This window comes from Pinus tabuliformis, chromosome 8 (assembly GCF_031772625.1).
Source record: "Pinus tabuliformis cultivar Carrire ecotype Pingquan chromosome 8, CPIR1, whole genome shotgun sequence".
In the NCBI taxonomy this organism is placed as follows: Eukaryota; Viridiplantae; Streptophyta; class Pinopsida; order Pinales; family Pinaceae; genus Pinus; species Pinus tabuliformis.
This window is the reverse complement of record NC_142294.1, coordinates 1,211,677,169-1,211,704,544: the sequence shown is the minus strand read 5'-3', so window position 1 is coordinate 1,211,704,544 and position 27,376 is coordinate 1,211,677,169. Positions and strand designations below refer to the sequence as shown.

At 38.1% G+C, this 27,376-nt stretch overlaps 1 protein-coding gene across 7 annotated transcripts in view; it reads right to left on the bottom strand.

Annotated features, from left to right (window-relative positions):
* LOC149239726 (uncharacterized) overlaps nt 1-27,376 on the bottom strand; it is a 408,199-nt gene that overhangs the window by 111,937 nt on the left and 268,886 nt on the right. For all 7 annotated transcript variants that reach the window (XM_089373506.1, XM_089373507.1, XM_089373509.1 and 4 more), the window contains one exon: nt 14,173-15,612. In XM_089373506.1, coding sequence (XP_089229632.1) covers nt 14,173-15,612 — 1,440 coding nt within the window. The remainder of the gene's footprint in view (nt 1-14,172; nt 15,613-27,376) is intronic.

The following is a 27,376-nucleotide window of genomic DNA, read 5'->3' as shown; positions in this document are numbered from 1 at the left end:
TCCTTGTACTCGATTGGTCATCATTCACATGGAAAACAAGGTCACTTATTGTATTCATAAAACACATTCACACTTGTCAACAATACCAAGATATTTGCAAGGGAATGATGACTTAGTTTTCTAAATTAAGGAGCACCATACCTTTACGACATATTGAGATCATCTTGCCTCACTAGATTCAAAGAGAACAAACTTACAATAGACATAAACTAGGTCTTTGCTGACAAATCTCTTTGAGACATAAGAACAAAATAATACATACCTCGAGCACCAAGCTTCGAACTATATCTCATATTCGTCCTTAATCATTGCAAATAATGTATACGTACCAGGTTAATCTTCTTCAAACTTCTTACAGATATCAGGTCGATTGCTTACATAGCATTTTGACTAAGTCTCATTACCTTTCTTTTAATTATGGGCACAAATATAATGTCAGATTGACTTCAGAGGTATAAAATATTTGCATTTTGAAACTTTTCGTTAATATACTTCCAACCACAAGATGTCTAATGTTGAAAATAGTAGCGAGTAAGGTCTTCTTTGATTTGTGCCTTAGTCAAAGTGACCACAACCAGCGTTTCCATAGTATGCACAAGTTCCTAAAAGTTAGGATGAGTTCATTAAGTAGTTTCACTCATGTGAATGGCCGGAGGCCCAGTTATTTGTCTCCTAGTGCGAGTTAGCTTTGGAAAAGGACAAGTGACCAATCTCAAAAGTTATTTGTGGCTAGGACGAGTTGCATAAGTTAATCAAACTTAGTTAACTCGTCAATCACATGTCAGAGTTCCAAAAATAAACTTGCCAAATTTAGATGGGTCGAAAAGCTTATAATGAGGACAAAGGCACAAAATTGATCATTGTTTTGTGAGCACGAGTTGGTGAGACAAGACAATAGAGAGCACATGTTTTGTGTGTGAGTTAGCAGAGCTAGGAAGAGTGTGAAGGAGAGGCCTATACGCAAGGTTTGGCAACTAAAATTCTTGTTGGTATGCGCTAGGAAATAGGAGGAATTTCTAGGGACAACGCAAGGATTTAGGAGCTAAGGACAAGGTTCTTGCAAGTAGGTTTCAGCTAAGTGTCAGCAGAGAGAACAGCCTTGTTCTCTAATGAAACAATTTTGCCTTGTAATTAATTCTATTTTATCAACTTTGTCAATAAAATTTCTACAGCTTACAGAGGGTTTCCCTAGTTGGGTTGCCTAGAAACTTTTGTGTTTTTTTGGCTATCGTGTGACTATGTGTGATTTTCTTCTATTCTGCTACAAACAAGTAGAGAAAATTTTGTGTCTTGGGTTACAAGTTAGTTTCAGATTTTTTCATTCAAACAGAGCAGAATTTCCGTGGACTTTCTATATGGTATCAGTGCAAGGAACAAAATAAAGACCAGCACAAGTTGAGTGCAAGCATCTAAGGAGAAGACCTTTTGTGTTTGAGTCGCAACCTCTAGGAGTCTAGCTAAAGTGGAGAAGAAGTTTATGTTGTCTCTTCTCGTGACAGGTACAAGCCGAGTTGAGGAGAAATCTAGTCAAGTGGTTGAGGACAAATTCTAGGTTGTTTTGTGCAATTTTTTTTTGTGATGTATTTTTGTGCTAACCAGGCCACAAAGATTGTGTCCTTTGGGAAGGAGGTCGAGCTCTTGTAGCTCTGGTTTGGGAGGGTCATAAGGTCTAAGAGGGAGCTGGAACAGGGATCGAGTAATCTCATAAGGCTACATAGGACTTGGGCTGGTTAGAAGAGGAGACAGTGCAGATTTGAGAGAGGTTTAGAGGCCGAGTTGGATAACTGGTGCACCATGGACAAACGTCCCAACCAAGGTCTGAAAATTTTAGAGATCAACCACAGAACTATGACCTAAGAAGGGTAGAAAGAAGTCATCTTTATGAGGTATGTTTGTTGTTCTTCCATGTTGATGCATTGCTAAGTGGTGAAGTCTTTTGGACAAGTTGGTGGGCAGCTTAAGTACAGGTTGGAGTGTTGTTAGAAGTTACCTTATTGTGCCCTAAAGTACAGCCTCTTGTGAAGGACTACAAGATTGTTAGTGGGCAAGTGTTGAGAGCTCTCTAAGTAGGCAAAATGGCATTCCAAGGGTTGAGAACAGACCACTGTTTAGAGGGAGCATCGAACTTCATTCCATGGAAAGGGAGGATCATGATAGTTTTGGAGGATAATGGGATGGGAGAATTTGTGAAGTAGGCCATACCACCACCACAAGATCCCCAACAATTGACCCAACATACTAAGAATGATATCAAGGCAAGGAGGATTATTCTAGAAGGGGTCAGAGATCATATAGTTCCTCATATCCATGAGAAGAAGATAGCTTATGAGATGTTCAAAACTATTTTAGAACTATATCAGAGTACCAATGATACCAGGAAGCTTGCTCTTAAGGAGAATTTGAGTATCCAGATGATCAAGGATGAGCCCATTGTCACATATTTGTCAAGGTTCACTCAAGTACGAGATGAACTGGGTGGTGTGGGCGTGATTGTATCTAATCATGACCTTGTGAGTTTTGCCTTACTTGGACTTCACAAGTCTTGGCAAGGCTTCCAGGATGTTGTTAGTGGGAGAGAATTTTCCCAATTGGGAAGGGTTTTGGACTGATGCGTTCAAGAAGAGATTCGAAGAGGGACCAGAGATGGTAGATCAATTACGACAATGGACAAGGAGAACTTTGCCCTAGAAGGCAAGGCCGACAAAAAGGGCCAAGAACAGGGTGAGTTCAGTTAGAAGGGCAAGAAGAAGGATCTAAGCAAGATCAAGTGCTTCCATTGCCATGAGATTGAACACTATGCCGCTATGTGTCCTAAGCGGAAGGAGTCTAGTAAGGATCATGTAGTTACATCAGTGGAGGTAGATGCATTTTTTGCCAAGTTCGATCAAGATTTCTCATTGTTTGCTTGCATGGCAAGCTCAGCAAATAGAAGTATATGGTCTATTGATTCAGGAGAATCCTTCCAAATGACTGGGAACAAGAAGATTTTCAGCCACCTGAAGGAGAAGGACATGTAGTTTCAGATTGAGCTAGGAGATGATGGTTAGTATGTGGCAAGAGGAGTTGGTGCCATCAGTTTCCAGAGGGATTAAGGTAATCCTCTTCATCTCATAGATGTTCTCTATGTTCCAGGATTGACGTAGAATCTTGTTTCGATAGCTACCCTCGAGGACAAGGGATATGATATCATCTTCAGCAAAGTTAAGGTGTACCTCCAGCACTTAGCTTCTGGATGTAAGAAGCAGATAGGTGTGAGGGTGAAGAATCTCTACAAGTTGCAAGTAGAGACAGGTGCAACCTTGAGCAACAAGGCAGGGAGAGCTCAGAGTAGAGAAGTAATGGTTGAGGAGAGTATACCTCAGAGGGAGTCCTTAGAGCAAGAGAGGATTAGAGTATCTCAGAAGAAGCTACTCAAGATGGAGCCTCAGCCAGTATCTCAGTTTTAGTCCAAGCTAGTTGGCAATTAGGCCGACAAGAAGGATGATGAGGAGCATAGCCCAGGGCGAGTGGAAGCAGCCACTCAATCAATAACTCCCAGTATAGGGAGATTTCAAGCCAAGTGGACAAAGGATTTGTTTAAGGGATATCAGGGGAGAGTTGGATGTTCCAGTATCACCTTCAACTAGAAGAAGCAGCCACAGAGGTACACACAGTACATGGCACTTGTGACTAAAGTGATGGACTCGCAGAGCGTGGTGGAAAAGTGTTGAGAAATCGAGATGCATATGAGTTACATTAGAGTTCTCTTCTTTGATAACTACTTGTGAATTTCGTTGACTTCCTATTAGTCATTATTATGTTTCTTTCATAAAACAATTATCAAAATATAAACATGAAGATCACAAGAGAGAAATGAACACAAGATATAGGCTACAAGCCAGGGAAAAACCCCTCCAAGGGGAAAGCCCAGAAAAATTATCTTCTTATAGAATCAGTTAAAAGTCAGGTAACCAAGACCTGTGACCATAAAAACTCCAACCCTCTATATGCCAAGTAAAACCCTCCTTTTTGTACAACAAAACCATCAACAAGAGACCAGCAACAAATCTTCAACAAGAGATGTGATAAGGCAGAACTTCCACAAATCAGACTTCAAGAAAACCCTTCTTCAATTTCAAACTTTTGCCCTCCTCTTCTTCTATGAAATTTCAAAACAGATCAAGTGAATTGTGTGTCTAAATGAGCTCAACTCACCCTCTATTTATACTATCCAAAGGGGTTCAAATAGACATGTCTTTTGGGGCAGGGCTGACTTGGCTTCTTGAGGGGTTTTTGACCCAAAATTACATCTTTTAAAATTCTTTTTCCAGACTATAAATAAGCCTTTGACTTTGACCGATACAAATAATAATGAGCATAAAGAACATGCTTCAATAATTAATAATTTTGATTTGAGCATGAAACTCATGCTTAAAAAATAAATTTATTTTTCTTCTTTTTGCTTTTTACATAAAATACACAATGACATAAGTACAAAGATCATTAAGAAGACCGAAACTAGTTACATTTTCCAACACTCCCTCTTAACTAGGGAGGTATTCATAATTCCACAAACGGTACAAGAGTACTCTCAAATTGAAATATTCCTATAAGAAGAGTCAGATTGATAAGCCATCTTTAATCATCAACATCAGAACCAGCATTGTCAAATAACAACATAGTAGGGCCTTTTGACTAACAAGCTCTAACTCTCCACAAGATTAGAGCACAATACTGGGAGGCATACATATGGACACCAACATAGCCTCTCAAGGCACATACCCCATCCAAATGTTCATTAGGTATGTTCTTCTAGGACTATTCTCATCTTGGATCCTCAATCCTCAAGGAGTACCAATCTTAGATGCTTATCCAAACCTCCATATGTGATACACTAGACGTACGCGGTTTGTCTCAACCTAGTGCATGACACATATTGAGAATATGGTGTCCATCATCACTCCCTCTCAACCAGGGAGGAGAATTTTACTCCTCAAAAATGTAGGAGATTTCTTGCTCCCTCTCAATCAAGGAAACATCATCACAATCCTTAGTTGGTCTCATACATCATCAATACATTAGCTACTTGTCCTTTTGCGGAGATCTTAGTGGTAGCTGCAAGGGCTCCTATCTCGCAATACATGATATTTGATCTTCAACCTTCTTTTACATTTCATCTTCATGACAGGGTTTCTCAGCTCCTAACAGCATCACATCATATCTAATTTCGACCTTTCTGAATCTCGTCAAACCAATGTTTTAAAACTCCGACTCCGATTCGGAAACGGCCGAGGGTCGGCTCCGACTCCGACTCCGACTCGATATCGACTCGACCAGTTTGATTTCAATGACTCGGTCGTTGTAAAAAATACATTAAATATTTATTTTTTAATTAAAAAAACATAATTTTAAAGATTTTCATTCATGTTTCCAAACACAAAGCTTTAGAATATAGAGAGAAGACAACATATGATCAAAGTAGGCTCATGAATATATCCATTATATCAAAATGGCACCCAGTGCACTGTCCAATACATACATGATGATGATATAGAGATCAAAACAAAAACACATAACCAAGGAGGCTCTAAATGGCCTCTACAACAAAAGTAAACTGTGAAACATCACTAGTCACCACTAACCAGTACTACTGGCTACTGCTAGAGGAGCCAACATCATCTGGCTCAACCTCTAAATCAGAGTCAGACGGGGAAACCCATGGCTCCTCCACAACATCATCTCCAACTACAACTATAGTAGTGGTAGCACTAACAGGCTGTGTAGCAGCTACACATTGAGATAGACGAGATATGCGCTTTCATCATGGCTAAGCAGAGGAAGCGCCTGCAACTAGAGGACTTGGGGTTGGGCCTGAGGCTGAGCCTGGTACAAGTGGATCTGCATTCAATTGAACATTATGTTCGACTGATGCCTCCACCTGTAAATCCAAATCAAGATCCTCATCAGAATCAAACTCTGCTGGATGACTCTCCACTACCCAATCTGATGTTGGATCAATATCTTCCAACACAATGGGATCTGAATCAGGTCTTTTGTTCAGCAATTGGTTGCGTCTGAGCCGGAGGTTGTATTGGACATAGACTAGATCATTTAACCATTTTTTATCCAAACGGTTTCTCTTCTTCGTGTGAATCCTCTCAAAGACAGACCAATTGTGCTCACACCCAGTAGCACTGCAAGTTTGACTCAAAATACGAATTGCAAACTTCTGCAATTGAGGACAATGGCTACCAAAAGCCTCCCACCATTGTGCTGCAAAAAACATAGTAGTGTAATGAGTTAGCTCAAGTTTCAACAAATTATATCCAACTTTCAAATTATAAACAATTTAACAAAATAAGTATTAAGAATTTGAAAATTGAAATTTTTGTTTACCTGGCTCATTTGCTTCCCTTGCAATCTTTGCTAGGTTCTTCCCAAAGGTACCTGTGGCTTTGCTGAAGGTTGTGACCTGTCGGTGTATCTCCAGTTGATCACACTCCAATGGGATCATGCGATCAATGCAGTCAATCAATCCATCTCTAACCTCCCCACTCAAAGCTCCTGCCACTAGAGCTTTATAATGATACCGTGGGTTCAAAAAATACCCAGTTGCATGTATAGGGCGATGGAGTTGATTGTTCCATCTTTCATCAATGATTGCCCAAATGGGCCCATACTTAGCCACTCTATCCTTGTATGCCCTCTTTATTTGCTCCTTTGCTTGATCCATAGCCTCATAAATGAAGCCCATAGCCAATCTTTCCCCATCCACCAACCGCAACACCTTAACCAATGGCTCAGCAACCTTCACAGTCTTTGCTACCTTTCTCCAAAATATTTCTTCATTAACTTTCTTTTTCAATTCTTTGCCTTCTTGTTTGAGAGACCATTGGCTTTGATTCCAATCTTCGCTGGAAAACATCTTTGCAAGTTTCTATGTTGTGAAAGCATAGATTGCAATGTCAAAAAATGAGTTGCAAATCTAGTGATGGCAGGCCTAATAATATCTCTGCCCCCTGTGTGTCTCCTCATCATGCTCAAAATCCATGAATGATTGTAGATAAATTTTGTTATGCTTTTGGCATGATCTACAGTGTTCTTGACCCAATCTAATTTGCCAATATCCTCAAGCATGAGGTCTATGCAATGTGCAGCACATGGGCTCCAAAAGATGGTTTTGTGTTTTTCCTCTAACAGTTTACCAGCAAGAACATAGTTAGAGGCATTATCTGTGATGACTTGAACAACATTAGCCACCCCCACCTCCTCAACAACCTCATCCAATAGCTAAAACAACAATTGTCCATCTTTCACCCTATCAGATGCATCAAATGATTTTAGAAACATGGTTCCCTGTGGGAAAAAGATAAGAAAGTTTATGATGATACGGTTCCTTTGATCAATCCATCCATCTGACATGATGGTACATCCTGTTTTTGCCCATGAATTTTTCAAATCTTTCAAAGAGTCATTAATGGATGAAATTTCTTTCTACAAACGATACCCCCTTAACTCATGCATAGTAGGGCCTTTGAAGCCCTTTCCAACAGCAAATATGGCATCAAACATAGGCTCATAATATGGTGAACGGGAAACATTGAAGGGGATATCAACATCATACCACCATCTAGATATGTAATCACAACCAGTCTCCCTCAATTCTTTCTTCCAATGGTCATCTAAAGTGGGCTGCAAAGTTCTACTACCTTCAGGACCATATGCATCTGATGGAGAGGAGGGCATGACAATGAAATAACTTTTGATATTCATATCACTCTTCTTTTTCAATTTACCCTTACCCTTTTCTTGAATAGACTCCAAAGAGGGAGGAACATAGCGGAAGGGGTTGGATGCATCAGTACAAGGGACTGAAAAAGAACCCTCAAAATCAAAATGGGGATTGGTAGCCATCATTTTTTGTAAACTCCTCTTCCTCCCAATTTCAACCTCTATTTCTTTTTGCCTAACTTTTTCTTCCTCAAACTTCTCAAAGCTATCTAACAATTCCTTCCTAATCTCCCCAATTTGTGGTGATTCACATGGAGTAATTTGGCCTCTAATCCCTACCAAGTGTTGTTTCAGCCTATTAATGCCCCCAGGACCCTCCTTAATTTTTCTATGGCAAAATTTGCAATGCATTTGATTATCAACCATTTCAACATATGCCCAAGCAACATCTTTCACTTTAGGAGCCATTTTTTGACTTGGAAATGAAAGGAAAAATTCTGAAAACGAAACAACAACAAAAATAGCATTTCTTTTACAAAAAACACTCTTTTCAATTTCCAGATTTGCACAAAAAAATAAATAAGCAAAAACAGATTTTAGAAGTGAAAAAAAAATACCTCTAGGCACAAACTGCCTCCTCAAAGTTGCTCCAACAAACCAACTCATCAATGCTGCTCCAATGGCTTCCCAAGAAGCTCCTCACTCCTGCTCCAATGCTTGCCCAAGACTCCTCACTACTGCTCCAAAAACAAACTCCACAACTCTTCACAAACTCCTCACAAATTCTCACTCAAATGCAATGAGATAGCTGTGAGGAAATGAGAGGGGTTGGGTAGCTTTTATAGGGTTTGGGAGAGGGAAATGGACCCCAAAGAACCCAAAGGCAGAAAAGAATGGGCTTTGGGGTCCTCAAATCCACAAACAAACAAACAAAAATATAGCGCTTTTTCGCCGCGCCCACCGAGCCGACCGAGTTAGCTCGGGCTCGGCCGAGCCTGCCGAGTCAGTCACTGACCCGGTTGGCTCGGTAACAACCCGATCGGCCGAACCGATTTGGCCATCGAGCCGACCCGGCCAAGCCCTAGCTCAGTCTAGCTCAGCCGTTTTGGTTTCGACCAGGTCGTTTTTTAAAACAATGCATCAAACATCATACAACTTTATCATTAATTGGTCCATCTATCTTCATCAAGGAAGCCAAGCTTCCTCACAACTACTAGCACATGTCTTCTTTCCTTTATAACAGAGTTATGCCTCATATTCTTCAGAGAGTTATATCAGCTTTCCAATATCAATTCTGCTCTCATGCTTATCTAAGCCATCAATAGTGCTATCCACACAATCCATGTGTTCTATGATTAAACCACGCAGTTGTAGGTACATTAATATCATCCAACAAATTATCTTAATTACTATTTTTCCAGCCTTTGTATATGCTTTTGCAGTATGTCTTTCCAGGGAGCCAAATAATATCTCAAACAAATCATCAGTATCAGTCTTGCCAAATCATAATGGCCTCAAATCAAGGTGTCAAATTCTGCTACTTGCTCCCTCTAAAGTCAATCATTCCTTTGCATGTTCTATCTTCATATTGCAACAAGGTTTTGCTTCATCTTTCAATTATCAATGTGTTCCTGGAATGAACTCATCAGCTAGAAGCTTCAATATCATCAGGGTTCTTACAACTCCCTCTTTCCATCATGCTCATCATTATCAAGGAGTCATCATCAAACACGAGTCTTGCTTTACTTTGTTCTTTCATCCTTCTCATCTTGCTTCCACAATTTTGACAGCCTTCATTATGTGCCTGCAATTCTCATCAGCAAGTACAACCAAGCAAAATATACTAAGAGCATGATGTCAATCCTGTCAATCTAGGGTTTCCATGATTTCTCAAAAGTGTACTTCTAGGGTTCTAGTTACAAACCCTATATATTCCTTGATCTAACCCTTATTAAGGTTTTTACTTTTAACAGAGACACCTAGTCCTAGAGTTTTGTCTTTAAGCCCTAAGCTTTATCTTAATCCAATCCTTGCTAGGATTTAAAACATACCCTAGGGTTTTATATTTCAAAACTAGGGTTTTAATATCAAAGAACATTTAGCCCTACAAACCCTAGATACCATTTCACAAGAGCTAGGGTTTTCTTAAAGAGAAAAACTAATTAAGGTTAGGGATTTCACTCCTAAGGTTAATTCAATCCGAACTAGGGTTCAGAAACCCTAAATACCAAGATTCTTCAAGACTTCACAAGTTTGAAAGGCCTACAAACCCTAGATTCTCAAGATTTTCAAAAACATGCAAAGGAACAATTGCAAAACCTTAGAAAATCTTGACCCATGAAATGCACATAAAAATTGTACATACCTCTGGGACCTTACCATACCTTCTTCTTTGGACTTGATCAACTTCATTCAAAAGAGACAACTTCTTAACGCAAGAATGAGCTTCATCGATCTTCGGATTGAGTACTACCATAGTTTACAAATCTTAGTCAAGGTAACATATTCCAAACTTTCTTTCAAGTCCAATCTTCAGGTTGGCTTTATTGTAGTATTCCATCCATTCTTCAAGTACAATTTTGATGACACAATTGTCATATATATATATATATATATATATTCCAAACTTTCTTTCAGGTCCAATCTTCAGGTTGGCTTTATTGTAGTATTCCATCCATTCTTCAAGTATAATTTTGATGACACAATTGTCACATACATATATATATATATATATATATATATATATATATATATTGATCGAAGAGACGTCGTAAACAAGATAAGCAGACCATTGGTGATAGAAATCAGTCATAGTAATGATGTAGCCTTCACAAAGATTAGCGACGCCTCGAAGTGTACCACAAATCATCGCAAAGCAATTTGTTGCTAGAATAATGTCTATTTGATGTCGTTGTGCCATGATGTCGCATACTATACGATGTTGTAGAGTATGGTGTTAGTCAACGATGTTAGCCTCTACCAATTCAATGTCATAGATGTGATACCATTGTAGGATGCGATGTCGAGTATACCACAAAATGTAATTGGAGTCCCTGTTATATTATTACTTCATACCAAGACTCTGTCACATGATGAAATTTCAGCCCACAGAGCAATGATAGCAATGCATTGTCTCATGTAATGATGCCACTGCAGAGAGATAAATTATGCCATAGAATTATAGGAATAATGTATGATCCTTGCGAGATCCAAATGTAAGATCTTGTAGGACATACAGGTGTTAGATCTACAAAGTATGCAAGCTCTGAATACGAGTCATAAAAATACGATCCACTATAATTGTTATCAAGCCATGGTGAACTTCCACAAGCAATAAAACAAGCTTCAGTTAAGAATAGCGAGCCATAATATCAATGTCACATAAGGGTTATATAATCCGCAAAGCTATTGTCACAGGTCATGCCGCAGAGTAAGACACAAACCACTAATTTTTTGCAAACCATTAGTAATACAATGTTACAAAGTATAACAATGTCACTGTATATCATAGTGATGCCACTGTGTGTTATTTGAACACCATATGCGAGAGAAGTATATAGTGAGTCATAGTGTGATATGATTACACTACCATACAATACAATGCCACATTGAGATGCCATAAAACAAGATTCATAAAGTTTTAACATGTTGCCATATGTGTGGATTACCACAGGAAGAAGCAAGATCCATTACAGAGAATATAAGACATAGTGAGAGCCTGTCCCAGAGATAGAACGAAACCATGCAAATGCATGCTACAGGGAAAGAGAGAACCCATGTATAGAAGCGATCTTCAGAGAAAGGCGTGACAATATCATAGAAGTTATACTACAGAGATTAACAAACCATACCAAAAGCGAGCCACTGCGAACTAGGGTTTATGAGTCGAGCCTCTAAGATTCAGAGCGAGCCTGTTACAGAATCAATGTGATCCACAACTATCCACTGTATTTTATGCAAGTATATTCAAATGCTAGATCAGAGCTCTACGACTAGTCATTGCAAAGAAAGCGAGCAATGTCTTTTTTTACTTGTGCCTTAGTCAAAGAGACCACAAGCAATCTTTCCTTAGCATGCACAAGTTCCTAAAAGTTAGGACGAGTTCCTAAAAATTAGGACGAGTTCCTAAAAATCAGGACGAGTTCATGAAGCAGTTTTACTCATGCGAATAGTTGGAGGCTTAGTTATTTGTCTCCTAGTGCAAGTTAGCTTTGAAAAAGGACAAGTGACCAGTCTCAAAAGTTATTTGTGGCTAGGACGAGTTGCATGAGTCAGTTAGACTTAGTTAACTAGTCAATCACATGTCGGAGTTCCAAAAATAAACTTGTCAAATTTAGATGGGTCGAAAAGCTTATAAGGAGGACGAAGGCACAAAATTAATCATTGTTTTGTGAGCACGAGTTGGTGAGACAAGACAATAGAGAGCACGAGTTTTGTGTGTGAGCTAGGAAGAGCGTGAAGGAGAGGCCTATACGCAGGGTTTGGCAAAGAAATTTCTTGCTGGTATGTGCTAGGAAATAGGAGGAATTTCCAAGGCCAACACAAGGATTTAGGAGCTAAGGACAGGGTTGTTGCAAGCACGTTTCAGCTAAGTGTCAGCAGAGAGAACAGTCTTGTTCTCTAGTGAAACAAATTTGCCTTGTAATTAATTCTATTTGCTCAACTTTGTCAATAAAATTTCTCCAGCTAGAAGAGGGTTTTCCCAGTTGGGTGCCCTAGAAGTTTGTGTTTTTCTGGCTATCGTGTGACTGTGTTTAATTCTGTTCTATTCCCCTGCAAACGAGTAGAGAAAATTTTGTGTCTCGGGTTACAAGTTAGTTTCAGATTTGTTCATTCGAGCAGGGCAGAATTTTAGTGGACTTTCTACATCTGAGACTTGGACAGGGTATGCTTTAGAATGTAATATTCTTTGTGACCTGGTCTACACAAAAATATTTCAAAACAGTTAGCAGTTCTGATGACATTTTTTTCAAAACTGTCTTAGGCTATTCGGCCTTCCCCTAACAGCCCTGAGGTCTTCCAATTCTGAGCAACAATTATGTGGCTTGGATTGAGGCACTTCTTCACAATGATCACAAGAATAGTCCTTGTTTGAACTTTGAACAGATAACGATCTTCTAGCTTCTAAGTTTTAACCCTTTCAATCTTGTTTTTTGAAAATTTCGGCCCCAAAGAGATCTGGTCTAAGGAACCATAAGAGATTCTTTAACAGAGGATTATGATTACAGCCTTCTCATTGGAGCAAGAAGAACTTTACCTTCAGCTACTGACCTTAGATTTTGATCTTCAAACATGATTCCATAACTTGCTCAGACTAGGGATTCCTGTTTTCCCAAGATCACGGCTGCTCTTTTGTCCATAGCTCTGATACCATGTTGAATTTTTACATGGCCTTCTTAACTGATAATTATCTTTGATGATTATGATCTTTTCACATTCTCATTTATTAATTACATCATTCAATAATTACACAGAAGACATCAACCATATAGCAAGTAGAATCATAAAGAGGCAGCCACACAAAGAACATAGAGCTTTTTACCCTGGGAAAACCCACAATGGGGAAAAACCCAGCCAACCTTTTCCTTAGAGAACCAATGCAACAAGAGATACATCAAATTCAACTAACCGGACCAACCACCAAAAGACCAAGCCAGCCCTTTCACAGTTCTGTCCACAAGATTCTCCGCACAAGGTCTCCAAGAAAGACTAAAGGTGTCCTGCAACTCTGCCTCAGAATGTGCACAAGATGCCTTAGAGCATATGCCTCAGTAACCTCGCACTTCTACCTCAGAAAACTCGCACCTGTGCCTCAGAAAATCTCACTTATGCCTTAGAAAACTTGCACTTGTGCCTCAGAACAGATCATGCAAAGTCTGTCCTTGATGGAGACAAATTGGCTCTATTTATAGTGGTTTGTCCATGCGAAGAGGAACATCCCTTGAGAAGGCCGACTTGTCACTTTGAGGGTCGACTTGGTCTTTGTGGAGGTAAAATTCCAATTCAAAATTTTCATTTTCCTGCTCTTTGATGAGCTTTATAATATATTTCTTTTGGATACAAAATAAATCTTTTTCTTGCAAGCATGAAGAACATGCTTCATACAATTTTCTTTTGCAAATACAATTCATTTTTTTTCTTCAATATTACAAATATTAGGAAGACCGACCATAGCTACAAATTTCAACAGTTAGCACTACTTAAGAACCAAATTCTGAACCAAGGATGCAAAAATGTATGCAAGACAACCAAGTTTGCCAACTTAGTACTACTACATTTGACACAAAGGAAACATAAATAATACTATTATACTACTGTACTCTTAACAATTCACATGAGCAAAAGGCCCTAGTTGAGAGCTAAAAATAATAATAAAAAAGACAATGTTTTAAATTTAAATACAGATGCAAAGAGACACTGAAAAGCTTTAAACAAAAAGAAGGTACAGCACAAGACTATTACCCTGATCTCTGGATTTGGGAATCTGTTTTGGCCCGCTCTCCTTTTGTCCTCCCTTGGACTTTCCATTGCAATATTGAAATGTTCCAATCCTTTTTTCCCCAACATCATTAATTCTTTCATGCTCTTTATCGGTAAAGTTGGCAGAGTCTAACTTCTCGAGGCAATCTTCCTCAGATAGACTGTCAGATATTTCTAAGCTGTTATCTGATGTATTACCACCCCCTTTCGGAGTCTTGGGATTTTTACTAAAGGAATTACTAATGGATATATTTTTTTCGTGCTGTATTGATTGCACCCTGGAAGAAACATCATCTCCAAGTGTATCATCCAGTTGAATTAAATCTTCATTTACCCTATCCAAGTCCAGAGCCTCATCAAGCAGTTCCTTCTTATAAACCATTGTAGATGTTTTAGCCTGTTGTTTAACACAAAAACCTCTAGATAGGTGGTCACTCGACTTTTCCATTGTAACCAAATCATGAGATGCTGCCACTTCCAAGTCACTGGTAGGGATGGGTTTATTGATAGGAGGTTGAAAACCCATCTTTTCAATATCTTTGGGATAAGAACCCTCTCTTTCAGGACATACTTCAATTCTCTTACCATCATTAGATGAAAGTGACAATTTATTGTAGCTTGAAGTGCAGAAGGCACTGCAATTCACATTTGCACTGACACACTTTAAGCTTGAACTACACTTTACCATGCCTGTATTGGTGCTAGTATCTAATCTGGAAAGATCTGTTTGCATCAATCTTATCTGTGGGTGGATCTCATCTACTGGTGCAGTTTTATAGACAGCTGAGTTTGAATGAGACAAGGTATTCCTACCTGCTGCAAATATGCGATTATCAGCATTTTCATCATAGTCTTCAGATCTTGTGGTCTCCATTGGAACATCTGTGCTGTCCACTGTTTGTATTTTGGCATGCTTCAACATCTTTTCTTGTCTTCTTCGCTCCTGTCTTTTATTGACCAATGCTTCCACACCTGCTTCATCATCTTCTTCCTCAAATGCATACCAGTCCTTCCATTTGATAATGACATTAAAATCATTCCCACAGGTACCAGAGCCACCATCGTTGTCTGACTGTCGGCGTTTCAGTCCCAATCCCTTATCCACTACTTGTTCAACCTCACGTACTGGTGTTGAGCTTGAACATGCTTTTGACTTTTCTTCAGGCAAACGTTTTCTTCTTTTGAAGATAAGTATTTCGTCAGAATCCTCTTCACTATCTTTTTGATCAAGTACAGGGCATTCATCCAAGCTTGAATTTACCTTTTCCTTCTTGAACTTTGGATAAAAGGATTCAATTAAAGGAGTTTGGCGTGATGAAGCACTAGTAACATTTCCTTTCTTCGTAACATCTGTGACTGAATTGCTCTTATTTAGTTTCTTCATAATGGTTCCATTCTTTTTTCCTTCATGGTCACGTTTTCCTGCCAACATCAAATTGCAAGGCTTCTAAGTTTGAACAAATAAGAAGAAAGATTAAAATCACTTAAAACCTCACAACACTGAAATGAAGTTGCAATTAACTTAGCATTGCCTAAAATAATCATCATAATCAGAACTTTGTATAGCTGACTTCAGGACGTTGGAAAATACTCACATTTGTTCCTTGCATTTTATGTAAATAAGCTAATGTCAAAGACTATGGATTCTGGTTAACTACTCAACCAGGAAGCCCAGTTTGAGTTGATCTTACCCCAATGACTGGGGAATTACATCATGCAACATGTTGAGAACTATTAAGCAGAAACATTCATGTAATGTGTTTGAAAAACTCATCCTGAAACCATTACCTTATCAGTGCTTCCCTTATGTCTGCATGACTCAACATGGCAATGTAGTTGGATATCAAAAATCCTCAAAGTTTCCCAAACAACTTGCAATCCATATTATTCTATCATATTCAGAATCTTGGTTATCAGCGTTTGTTCTAGGTTTAGAACTTCATTCTTGTGTGAAACAAGCATCTTTGCGAAGCATCCTTCCCAAATTGTCATTTTTTGTACAGGGTGCTTAATTTTTAAAATAATAGATAGTTCCTATTTTATATTCTTATACAGGCAGATTATTCTGCTGAGATTGAATGTATATTGTATCTTCATAACAATTTAATAAAAAAAATCTGAATTAAACAGTTTTTACAGATTTTAAGCAGTATGTCTGAAAAAGCCAGTTTCAGTTACATCAGGATGTATCCAACTTCATATTTTCAAACACTTAGAAGATTCTGCATGGTGAGTGAACAATGGATACGTGATCTTTCTAGTTTCTAAAAGCCTTACAGAAACAATGCAATTCTAACATAAGTATGCCTTACAGTAATAGGATGTTTTTCAAATTTTTACACTCAGTCATCTAAGATGAGTAATCAAAGAACCTCTACTAGGGTCAATACCATTTTGTTTAAGTTGTTGCAGAAGCAAGGTTGAACATATTTTGAAACAAACATCTACTACCTGTCTATAACATTTACTATTGTCTCTTCACATCGCCAACCTTCGGGAAGGCAACAATATCCTATATTGAGGTAATTATCCCAAACCAGAGATGCTCATATTTACCTGGATGCATGTGGCAGCATAGCAAACCATGTTCTCTTTATGTGTCTCTTATGGTTGTTTACCCAGGTGAATACTGTCTGAGTCATTAACCAGATAATTGTGTGTAAAAATTTAAGCATTATATGATCAGAAAATAATTTCAATTTGTACTCTCACCAAAGGTTATTTCCCTTTTTGAGTTTGTTGTCATGTAGCCTGCTAATTATTTCAATAGAACAGTCCCTTGGATGTCCAAGCACATTCCCATTGTCTTTCTTCATTGGTTCAATGATTTCTTTCTTAGCACCTTTGGTAGTGTTGACCCGTCTGTCACACACACCTACTAGTTAGTGAGAAAAGCCTTTAACCCCACAAGGTGTGGTTGGTGGCACAACTAAGAGAAGGGGCTGTCACCTATTCCCAACTCTCTCCGTTTAAGCTATCTCCTAGGTTAGCTAAGGGGGGTGGTCCCTAAATGGAAAACTAAGTTAAAAAATGTGAGGTTTCTAGGAGATGTTAGAGTGAAATGGATTACTTTTTTGAGATTACAAGCAAATATGATATGAGCAATATGAGCTAAAATCAACTTCAATAACCATCAACACATGAGATAATAATAAGCATATGTAAAACCAGTGCCTTCAAAATATTGCTCAAAATTAATGATATTTGCTCAAAATAAAATAAAGTGCTTCAAACTGAAACACAAGTAATCCTGAAAATGAAACAAAAGATGTTAGCAAAATCGATGCAAGATATTAAAATGTTTTCAAGCTATATGATCACTTATTAATCCAAAGCATACAAGGAAAGAATATCTTACAAAGGAAACCAATTAGAATTCTACTTGCACAATGAGACAATACTTGCCCAAAGTATCCAATTCAACACATATTCATAAATGACAAGTGTAATGACTATTTGCAATTAAAACAATAAGACGTGTTAATATGAAATGCACCTAAACTAAAATTGGATGCAATTATCTTGGTTACTTTTAATCTAAATGCCTAATCTAGGTGAGAGATCTTCCTCTTGAGCTCTTACCAAAGGGTAAAAATTGGGGTGACTATAAGAAAGAGGGGCCGAGGACACAGTGGTGTCATTAACAATACCCTTCCCCCGAGTCTTACCAACCAGTGTGTGCCTTCGTTCCTACAAGGGGACAAGCCACCTTCATAACTGCAGGGTCACACGCCTTTACCTTACTTCGTACCAATTGGAAGAATTTTCCAAGAAAGTCTTTTTCCTATGATTTCTATCAACCAAGCTTATGCTTGGAGGTTAATTTGTTTAAAATGCAACTAAAATAAAATGTATAATATGATATGCAAGTGAGTTTGCAAATGCTCTGTAAAAGATAGAATTGCTTCAAGTAAATATGCTCCACAAGATCACTTGTATAGTTGCTCAAGTAAACACAAGATGCATAAGTTTCACGAACAATTAAAATTGTGAGTTGCTAAAGATAAAAGATGAAGCAATAACAAATTAAAACAAATGAAACTTGAAATGTATGTGCTTGCAAAATTAATTGAGATAAGATTGATGCCCACAGTAGCTTTGCAAAAAGCACTTTAAACTTGAGAAAAGAAGATTAGCTTGACATGAAAGTAAATAGTTGCTTTGGAAAATAAACATGTCCAATACGCAATGTTTCAATATACTCAAAATGAAAATGTGGCATCACAATTAAACATGAATTATTTAAACAAGTGTCGAGCTAAATGTATCAAAGTTTGCTAAAAAAATGAAAGAAATGTTTGCATAATGTAAGAGTAAATTGCTTTGCAAATGGAAATGTAAACTTGAGACTTGTAGGAACAATAAGAAGCGGTGCAAGCTTAAAGCATGTAGCAAACTTCAAGGAAAGGAAATGCGATTTGTGTTACTTACCAATTAGAGCATGCATATGATGTGAAAGAAAAATGGAAATGTCAAAGCCAACAAGTTAATCCAACCACAAATTCTCTCCTTAAAATGGAGAGATACGGATGGTAGGACCCACACTCCCACAAAACAGAAATTTTATTATTGTGGTTTACAATGATGGTTAGAGTCTCTTAGAGGGCTACCCAAAGGATTGATGGAAAATACAATGTGAGATCTTGAGACAACAAGGAAATCCCCTCAAGTATGGGAGTCTCGAAAGAGATGAAGAGATTCACCAATTAGAGAATACAAGCTCCAAAATGATACACAGCCTAGCCTCTTTCACAAACTCTCCTAATGCTCACGACCTCCCTTGAATGAGTCTTGATGCTTGAGAAGACCTACAAGAAATAATGTTAGGGCTACAAAACTAAAACAAAAGTTAGAGTGAAAAAAAAGAGCATGTAAGTGGGTGATAATGCTACAAAATAATATACAAAACTAAATCAAGTGATGAGGAAAGACAACATCGCTTGTCTAGCTTATAAGAAACTCTTAATTAGCTAGGTAAAGAGATGAAAGCACAAGATCAAAAGATATAAAGGATTTTTTGATATTTTGACTTATGCATAAATTATGTAAAAAGAGAACCCTGCAAGAACAAGTACTTCTAAAGATTAGACTTATGAAATTCAAATAACGATGAGAGCTCCTTGAAAACAATGCCAAGAGTGGGTTGGTCTCTTGAAGACTTCCCCTCACGCTTGCTAGTTGATTCAACAATGATCCTCTACAAAACTTCCAACACACATTAGCTCATATGGATTAAATCAATAAACAATGGTGAGATAACTCTAGAAATTTATATGAAAACAACTAGAGGTAGTCTACACCTAGAGCATATTCATAAACCAATTGTAAATGTAAGATAGCTATACATCTACAATTCTATAAAAGCATATGAGCAAATGAAATACAACTCAAAGGCACAAGTAGAGAGAATTATACCATCAATGAACCAAGCACATGCTCCAATGGAATAACAATCATGAATGAACCCCAAAGTCTTTTTATTCAAATGAAGAACAAGAGTACATAGAAGCAAAGCTTCCCCAAGCACAATAGCTCGTTGCAAAAGATACAATATGAGAGCCCAAGGCTCAATTATATAGGAGAATGGGTGGAAATCCCAATGAAGAACCAAATTCCAAGTGTGATGATGACAATCCCAAAGCTCTCTCATGCAATTCGAATTCCCCAGAGAGGCCCATGCAATCCTTGAGAGGAGCTAACTCATTGTTGAGGAGGGGCAAGTGCATATGGGAGTGGAGTGGTAGGAGACTACTCTCCACTCATCTCCAATGAAACTCCAAGTCAAAGCCCACCAAAAAAAATGACTCATTAAGGCAATTTGAATTCCCCTCCATAATAAATGCATTTTTCCTTGAGAAACTTGTGGCCCCCTCTAAAAATTCAATTTTCTTGGAGCATATGTCTTTTCTTTGATTTTAGGCATCCACATCACTTTGAGACTTCACTTTAACTCCATAATTTTCCACCTCATTTCCACATCATTTGGCATGTGTGGATATTTATTTTTCTCCATTTATTTAATTGTTGGCTTAATTTATTGCCACATTTTCCACTAAACTTAGGAAAAGTGGGTTTTGAAGGTCAAGAACACATTTTTAACCCCTCAAAATGTGTCTTAGTAGAAATTTGAGGGTGAGAGGTGCAATTTTTATTACTCATACCCCATACAACTTCTCTAGACATCACTTATTACATTTCAGATACAAATTTTATTCCAATTTCCGCCCTGCGGGAAATTTTAAAAATTAAAAAATGACCCCCTAGACCTAACCAAATTCCACGAAACTTTACGAGTGATCTAGTATGGTAATATACAATGACTCTAGACACTAGGACTCACCCAAGGCCTCACCATCAAGTCGTACTCCGACTTTGGGGTTATGCTTGGAGGAAAAAACTCAATTAATTATTAAGTCCTTGTAAGGAGATGATAATTAACCAAGTGAAAAAAACCTCCTAGAGTAATACTCACTTGATGACAAGGTCCCAAGCTACCTAGGCCTGTTACATGACTCAAACTCATCATACTAACATCACTTTACATCATCCCCATAGGGCTTGTGGAATTTGGGTACAACAAAAAATGATAAGAAGAAAAAGTAGAGTTGAAAAACTCTAGTAATATGATGATCTCTAATGGTACAAGTAGCATTTGGTACATCCTTGGGCATGGAGTCTTCAGATAATCTTCAGGTATCCCTCCAGTGGTCAACATTTGACTCCATATCGAGATGCATGCTAGATAGGAAATGATAGTGTGCAAGAACCTAGAATTTGCATCCACTAACAAAAAATATATATATCAACAGTATCCATTCAAAATATCATCATATGAAATCAAGTACAGAAATGAAGAAATGGAAATTTACTCTAAGAGCATAAATGACAATTTATTCATGAAATGAAACTAAAAATGACAAGGGATAAGGTTAGAGATATGATACAAAAGATGCCCCATGGCATCAAATATTCTCTTTGTATAACAATTTGAGCAGTTGGCCAATGACAGGTAGCTCAAGCAATTCTCCATCCAAGGTGCTCAAATGGTAGGAATTATGTCCAGCTGCTTCTTTGATAATGTGTGGTCCAAGCCACAAACTGTCAAACTTACCATGGTTACCTAGCTTTTCATTCCTGCACTCCCATAACAAAACCATATCACCATTAGAAAATTTTATATTCCTAAATGATTTGTCAAAATTTATTTTACCTTAGATTGATTTTTACAACAATTTTCAAAGGCTCTTCTCCTAGTTTCATCCAACTCTACAATTTGGTCAATTCTGTTTTGCACGGCATCTTTTTCAGATGTAAAACCATGTAGAAGTTGGTAAGTTGGTAGCCTCAAGTGCACGGGAAGCATAACATCCAAGCAAGGGACTCTTTCCTGTTGAACTCTTCTTTGTAATCATATCAGCCCACAAAGCATATTTAATTTTATTATCCCATGCCCTTTTGTTATCCCCTACTATCTTCTTGATGATGGTGATCAATTTTTTATTGCTAGACTCAGCTAGGCCATTACCCTGAGGATAGTAGTTTGAAGAATGGGATAAGAAAATACCATACTTAAAGCAAAATGATGAGAATTCAACAGAGCTAAAAGCCTTGGCATTGTCAGTTGTAATCTTGGCAGGGACACCAAAACGAGTGATAATCTTATCTTCGAGAAAATCCATCACTACTTTGTCGGTGGCGTGTCTTGTAGGGATGGCTTCTACCCATTTAGTAAAATAATCAGTAGCAGTCAAGATCCATGAGTAGCCATTACTTGAATTTTCATTAAATTTCCCTATAAAGTCAAGCCCCCAATGTTGAAAGGGAGCTTCCACGACCACAAGCTAAAGAGGCAAAGAAGCTAACTTTTGCTTCCTAGTGAAAAGTTGACAAGCTTGGCAACCTCTAACATACTTGTGCACATCAGAAAAAATGGAAGGCCAAAAATAACCAGCTCTCAAGATTTTGTGGGTAGTAGTCTTAGCAGCATAATGTCCTCCACAAAATCCTGAATGAAACTCAGTGAGAAGCTTCTTGGCTTCAACTTCATCAACACATCTAAGTATCACCCCCTCTGGATTTCTCCAACCCAGACCATCCTTCATAATGCAATACTTAGTTGCTCTAAGCCTTAATGCTCTTCTTTTATGGCCAACTAAATGGTTAGGACATGACAAATTTTGCAAGTAATAAACAATGTCTTTATACCATTCAAGTTGGCTTAACCTTTGAAGTTCTAATGAAGTTGATTCCAAATCATTTTGACAAATCATTCCTAACGCCTTCTCATTCCCCTCAGTCAAGATTTTGGCCAATCCTTGGCCCTTCACTAGCTTGGTAGGTCTAATATCTAAATCATATTCTTGTATCTTTGAGACCCACCTAGCTCTAGTTCCTAAGCAATCAGTTTGAGTTAAAATGTCTTTCACAGCAGAGTGGGGGACAAATGCAATTATTCTAGAATATCCCACATAAACTCTAAATTGCTTAAGAGACTTGACTAAGGCATAAGCCTGCTTTTCCATGGTGCTATACTTCAACTCAGACCCTTGAAGGGATCTACTCATAAAAGCAATAGGTTGCTCATGCCCTTCATTATTCTTTTGAAGCAACACTCCAGCAATAGTATCTTCAGATGCAAAAGAGAAAATCAAAAATTCCTTTGAATAATCAAGGCTCACAAGAACAGGTGCTTTAACAATAGAATCCTTAATTTCCTGAAAACATTTTCTTCCTTCATTTCCCCAAACAAACTTAGCATCTTTCTTTAAAAGGGTTTGAATGGGTTTAGCAATTTCAGCATAATTTGGAATGAACCTTCTAAGGAAGTTGATCTTTCCTAGGAAGGATTGAAGAGATTTAATATTGTGAGGCAAAGGAATATTTTGAATGGCCTCAACTCTTTCAGGGTCAATCTTTACCCCATCCTTTGAAATTATGTGACCAAGCAACTTCCCCTCAATCACCCCAAAAATAGATTTAGTGGGATTTAAGGATATCCCATATTCTCTACACCTATCAAAAATTTGCCTTAGATGGCCCACATGAGAAATTCCATCTTTAGAAAAGACAGTTAAGTCATCTTGATAAATCTCAATGAATTTCCCAATAAAACCCTTGAAAGCATAGTCCATAGCCCTTTGAAAAGTTGCTCCAACATTTGTTAATCCAAAAAGCATCCTCAAATATTCAAAAGTACCCCATGGTGTGGTGAATGTTGTCTTATGTCTATCTTCCTTCTTCACCATGACTTGGTTATAACTTAAAAATCCATCTAATAAAGACATCATTCCAGATCCTGTTACCCTTTGTAATAAAGTCTCCATGTTAGGTAAAGGGTAATTATCCTTTTTACAAGCCAAATTAAGATTTCTAAAATCCACACATAGCTTGATTGATCCATTCTTCTTTCTTACAATAACCAAGTTTGAACACCATGTGGAATGCCTAGTGTGAGCTATGATTCCAACTTGGAGCATCTTTTGCAACTCCTTTTGCACCAAGGGGGCTAACTTAACATTTATTTCTCATCTTTAAGAGGGATAGTATGTTCCATAACATCCTCCCTATATCCTTTTAACTCCTCATATGTAAAGGCCAAAACATCCCTATATTCTTGATGTAAATTTATAAAAAAATTCCTTTCCTCCTCATTGGTACCCTTCCCCATAGCAAGGATCTGTCCAGATGTAGGCTTTTCCCCAAAAATCTTAATGACTTTGTCAAAATTTGCAATCATATTGTCAAACCCAAGATTATTAGGCCTATGGTCAATCTCTTGATTTCTTTCAATGGTGTATACTTGATTCTCCATGGAGAACATACTGATTTGACCACTTGTTCCTAAATGTTCATCTCCTAACATGCCACTTTCCATGATTCTCTTCACATATGGGCATGTGGCCTCCTCATGAAACTCGTCACATGGCCTACAAAAAGGGGGAATTTAATCTACCATGTTGGTGGATTCCAATGGATTTGGAAGCCTATCATCTTGTGGAGGGCCCTTATTCTTTTTCCATCTATCATTTGGCCTAGGTTGGAATCTTTGCACTTGTGATCTTTCCACGGCCACCAATCTATTTTACATGGCTTGCATCTCTTTAGTGTGATTTGTTTCCATAATCATGATGAGTTGGGTTAATTATTTGTTAGGATCATGTGAACTCTCTTCCTTGGCCTTCCCTTTGGAGTCATTAGATTTTGATGGCCCTCTATTGAAACCAGGATTTTGCATGGCTTGCATCTCTTTAGTGTGATTTGTTTCCATAGTCATGATGAGTTGGGTTAATTATTTGATAGGATCATGTGTACTCTCTTCCTTGGCCTTCCCTTTGGAGTCATTAGATTTTGATGGCCCTCTATTGAAACCAGGAATTTCAAACTTTCTCGATTGCTTTCTAGCCCTTTCCATTTTCAAGGCTTCAGTTTGAGCTACACCCAAATTTGCAAGCTCTTTCCTCGTCAACTCATATACAATGTCAACATCAAAAGCATGTAAATATGAGCACAAAAGAAACTCATCAAGAGGTTTAACAGTAGCACGCATGTTTTTCACCAAATCATTAAATCTCTTGTTAAATTCTTCCATGGTTTCATTCTCATCCTTCTTCATATTGCTAATAGCTATTCTCTTTCTTCTCTCCAAACGTTTCCAAAAGAGCATTTATGATGGCTTGTAACGAGTCATATGAGTTAGCAGGTTGCTCAGGGAACCAATCAAGAGCATCCTCTTCAAGAGAGAGAACAAAAAGTCTCATCTTCACATCCTCATAGTTAGAAATGTTACACCACTTGAAAACGCAAACATTGAAATTTTTGACATGCGATGCGGCACTAATGGCACTATTACCTTGAAAAGAAGGCAACTTTTCAATAGCCTTGTCAAGGATATTGTGAAGATAGCCATTTATGTTAGTAAAATTACAAAGAGCAAAAAGATCATGCATGATGCTCGACACTACTTGTTCTTGAAAATGAAAATGAATATTAAAAATAGCCTCTTTCCTAAGATTAGCAAGGGTTCTACTATGAGAAAGTCTATTTAACCTCTCTCTAAGAACCTTTTCAGGATCAGGAGTGGGGCTAACTAGACCACTTGGATTTCTCCTAGTAGAAACTCTTGCAAAATTTGAATTCAATGGAGTCGCCACTTGAGCAAGAATCTAATCCTAAAGTTCAATATGCCAAAACCAAAAGTTAGTCGATTTTCTAAGTACAAGAAGGCTTGTCCTCGGCAACGACGCCAAAAGGTGTTGACCCGCCTGTCACACACACCTACTAATTAGTGTGAAAATCCTTTAACCCCACAAGGTGTGGTTGGTGGCACAACTAAGAGAAGAGGTTGTCACCTATTCCCAACTCTCTATGTTTAAGCTATCTCCTAGGTTAGCTAAGGGAGGTGGTCCCTATATGAAAAACTAAGTTAAAATATGTGAGGTTTCTAGGAGATGTTAGAGTGAAATCGATTATTTTTTGTTAGATTACAAGCAAATATAATATGAGCAATATGAGCTAAAATCAACTTCAATAACCATCAACACATGAGATAATAATAAGCATATGTAAAACCAGTGCCTTCAAAATATTGCTCAAAATGAATGATACTTGCTCAAAATAAAATAAGGTGCTTCAGATTGAAACACAAGTAATCCTGAAAATGAAACAAAAGATGTTAGCAAAATCAATGCAAGATATTAAAATGCTTTCAAGATATATGATCACTTATTAATCCAAAGCATACAAGGAAAGAATATCTTGCAAAGGAAACCAATTAGAATTCTACTTGCACAATGAGATAATACTTACCCAAAGTATCCAATTCAACACATATTCATAAATGACAAGTGTAATGACTATTTTCAAGTAAAACAATAAGATGTGTTAATATGAAATGCACTTAAACTAAAATTGGATGCAATTATCTTGGTTACTTTTAATCTAAATGCTTAATCTAGGTGAGAGATCTTCCTCTTGAGCTCTTACCAAAGGGTAAAAATTGGGGTGACTGTAAGAAAGAGGAGTCGAGGACACAGTGGTCTCATTAACGATACCCTTCCCCTGAGTCTCACCATTGAATTTCCACGATCTTGGGTCTAGGTTAGAATCTTAAAATCTCTAACTCTACCAAACCAAGAATCTCAACAAGAACCACTTTTCACAGCGGAAAATATAAAGCAGTAAATCACATATGCACAAGTATACACAATTTTTAACAAATATTGTACAATAATGTACAACCCAATCTTCGTTATATTAAACCAATCTGAATAATATAATTGTTTATGGTATACAAGATACAATGACAAACATGTTACCCAAACTCTATGTTGTATCTTGTCCTAGCGATCCTTCACTTTTGTACTGCTCACTAGCTGCCCCTTAGTCCTTCAAAGGACAACACATCGAGACTCCAGAAGCATTGCCACCTAACACTGTTGAACGTCACTTTTGTTGCATGTACACGGGCTGATCCAATCTGCTCTCTAGGTTGGCCAATACCTGAGCTCCAATCTGCCTTCTAGTAGCCTCTTTTGTCCATCAAAGAACTACTCATAAGGCTCCAAATTTCACCCAATCTTTAGCGATCTTCATCACTTCAAGACTGCTAGTCTAGAGCTACTTTAGGTAGCCAACACAATGTCCTCCACCAGATCAATGGCACCCAATCCTTCACTATAAGTTATGCTCCTAATTGAAGGTTCCCACTGCCCAAGTTGATCTCAATACATGGCACTTATAGGCTGCAATAATTTTGTCCACACTGGGATTGATCCTCTAGCGCCCAAATCGACATAAATACATACCTCTGCTTCTTCAAGGGCTGGTGTTTATTCTCTGCACTTAGGTCACTGGTTAGGGCTTCCTTGTTGTCTGCTACAACCCACTTTTCTTCACTTCCAAACCTCCCAAATAGTGCGGCCTTCTCCCAAACATGTATCTTCTCCTACGTTGTTGTTATGTCCACCTTCTAGGCCTCCAAATGTTGCCCTACAGCCCCCTGTTCACACAACAACCTGCCTGTGTCTCTCTGCTATACCTCGGCCTCCTGAACAGTGCCTTTTAGGCCTGCGGCTGAGCTGTAGCAGCTCCTCCTAGTTGCGGCTCACTTGTGGGAGGAAGACACCACAAGGAAAAAGCTTATCCACCACCCAGAACTACCCTACAGGGCTGCAGCCTCCTGCTGTTG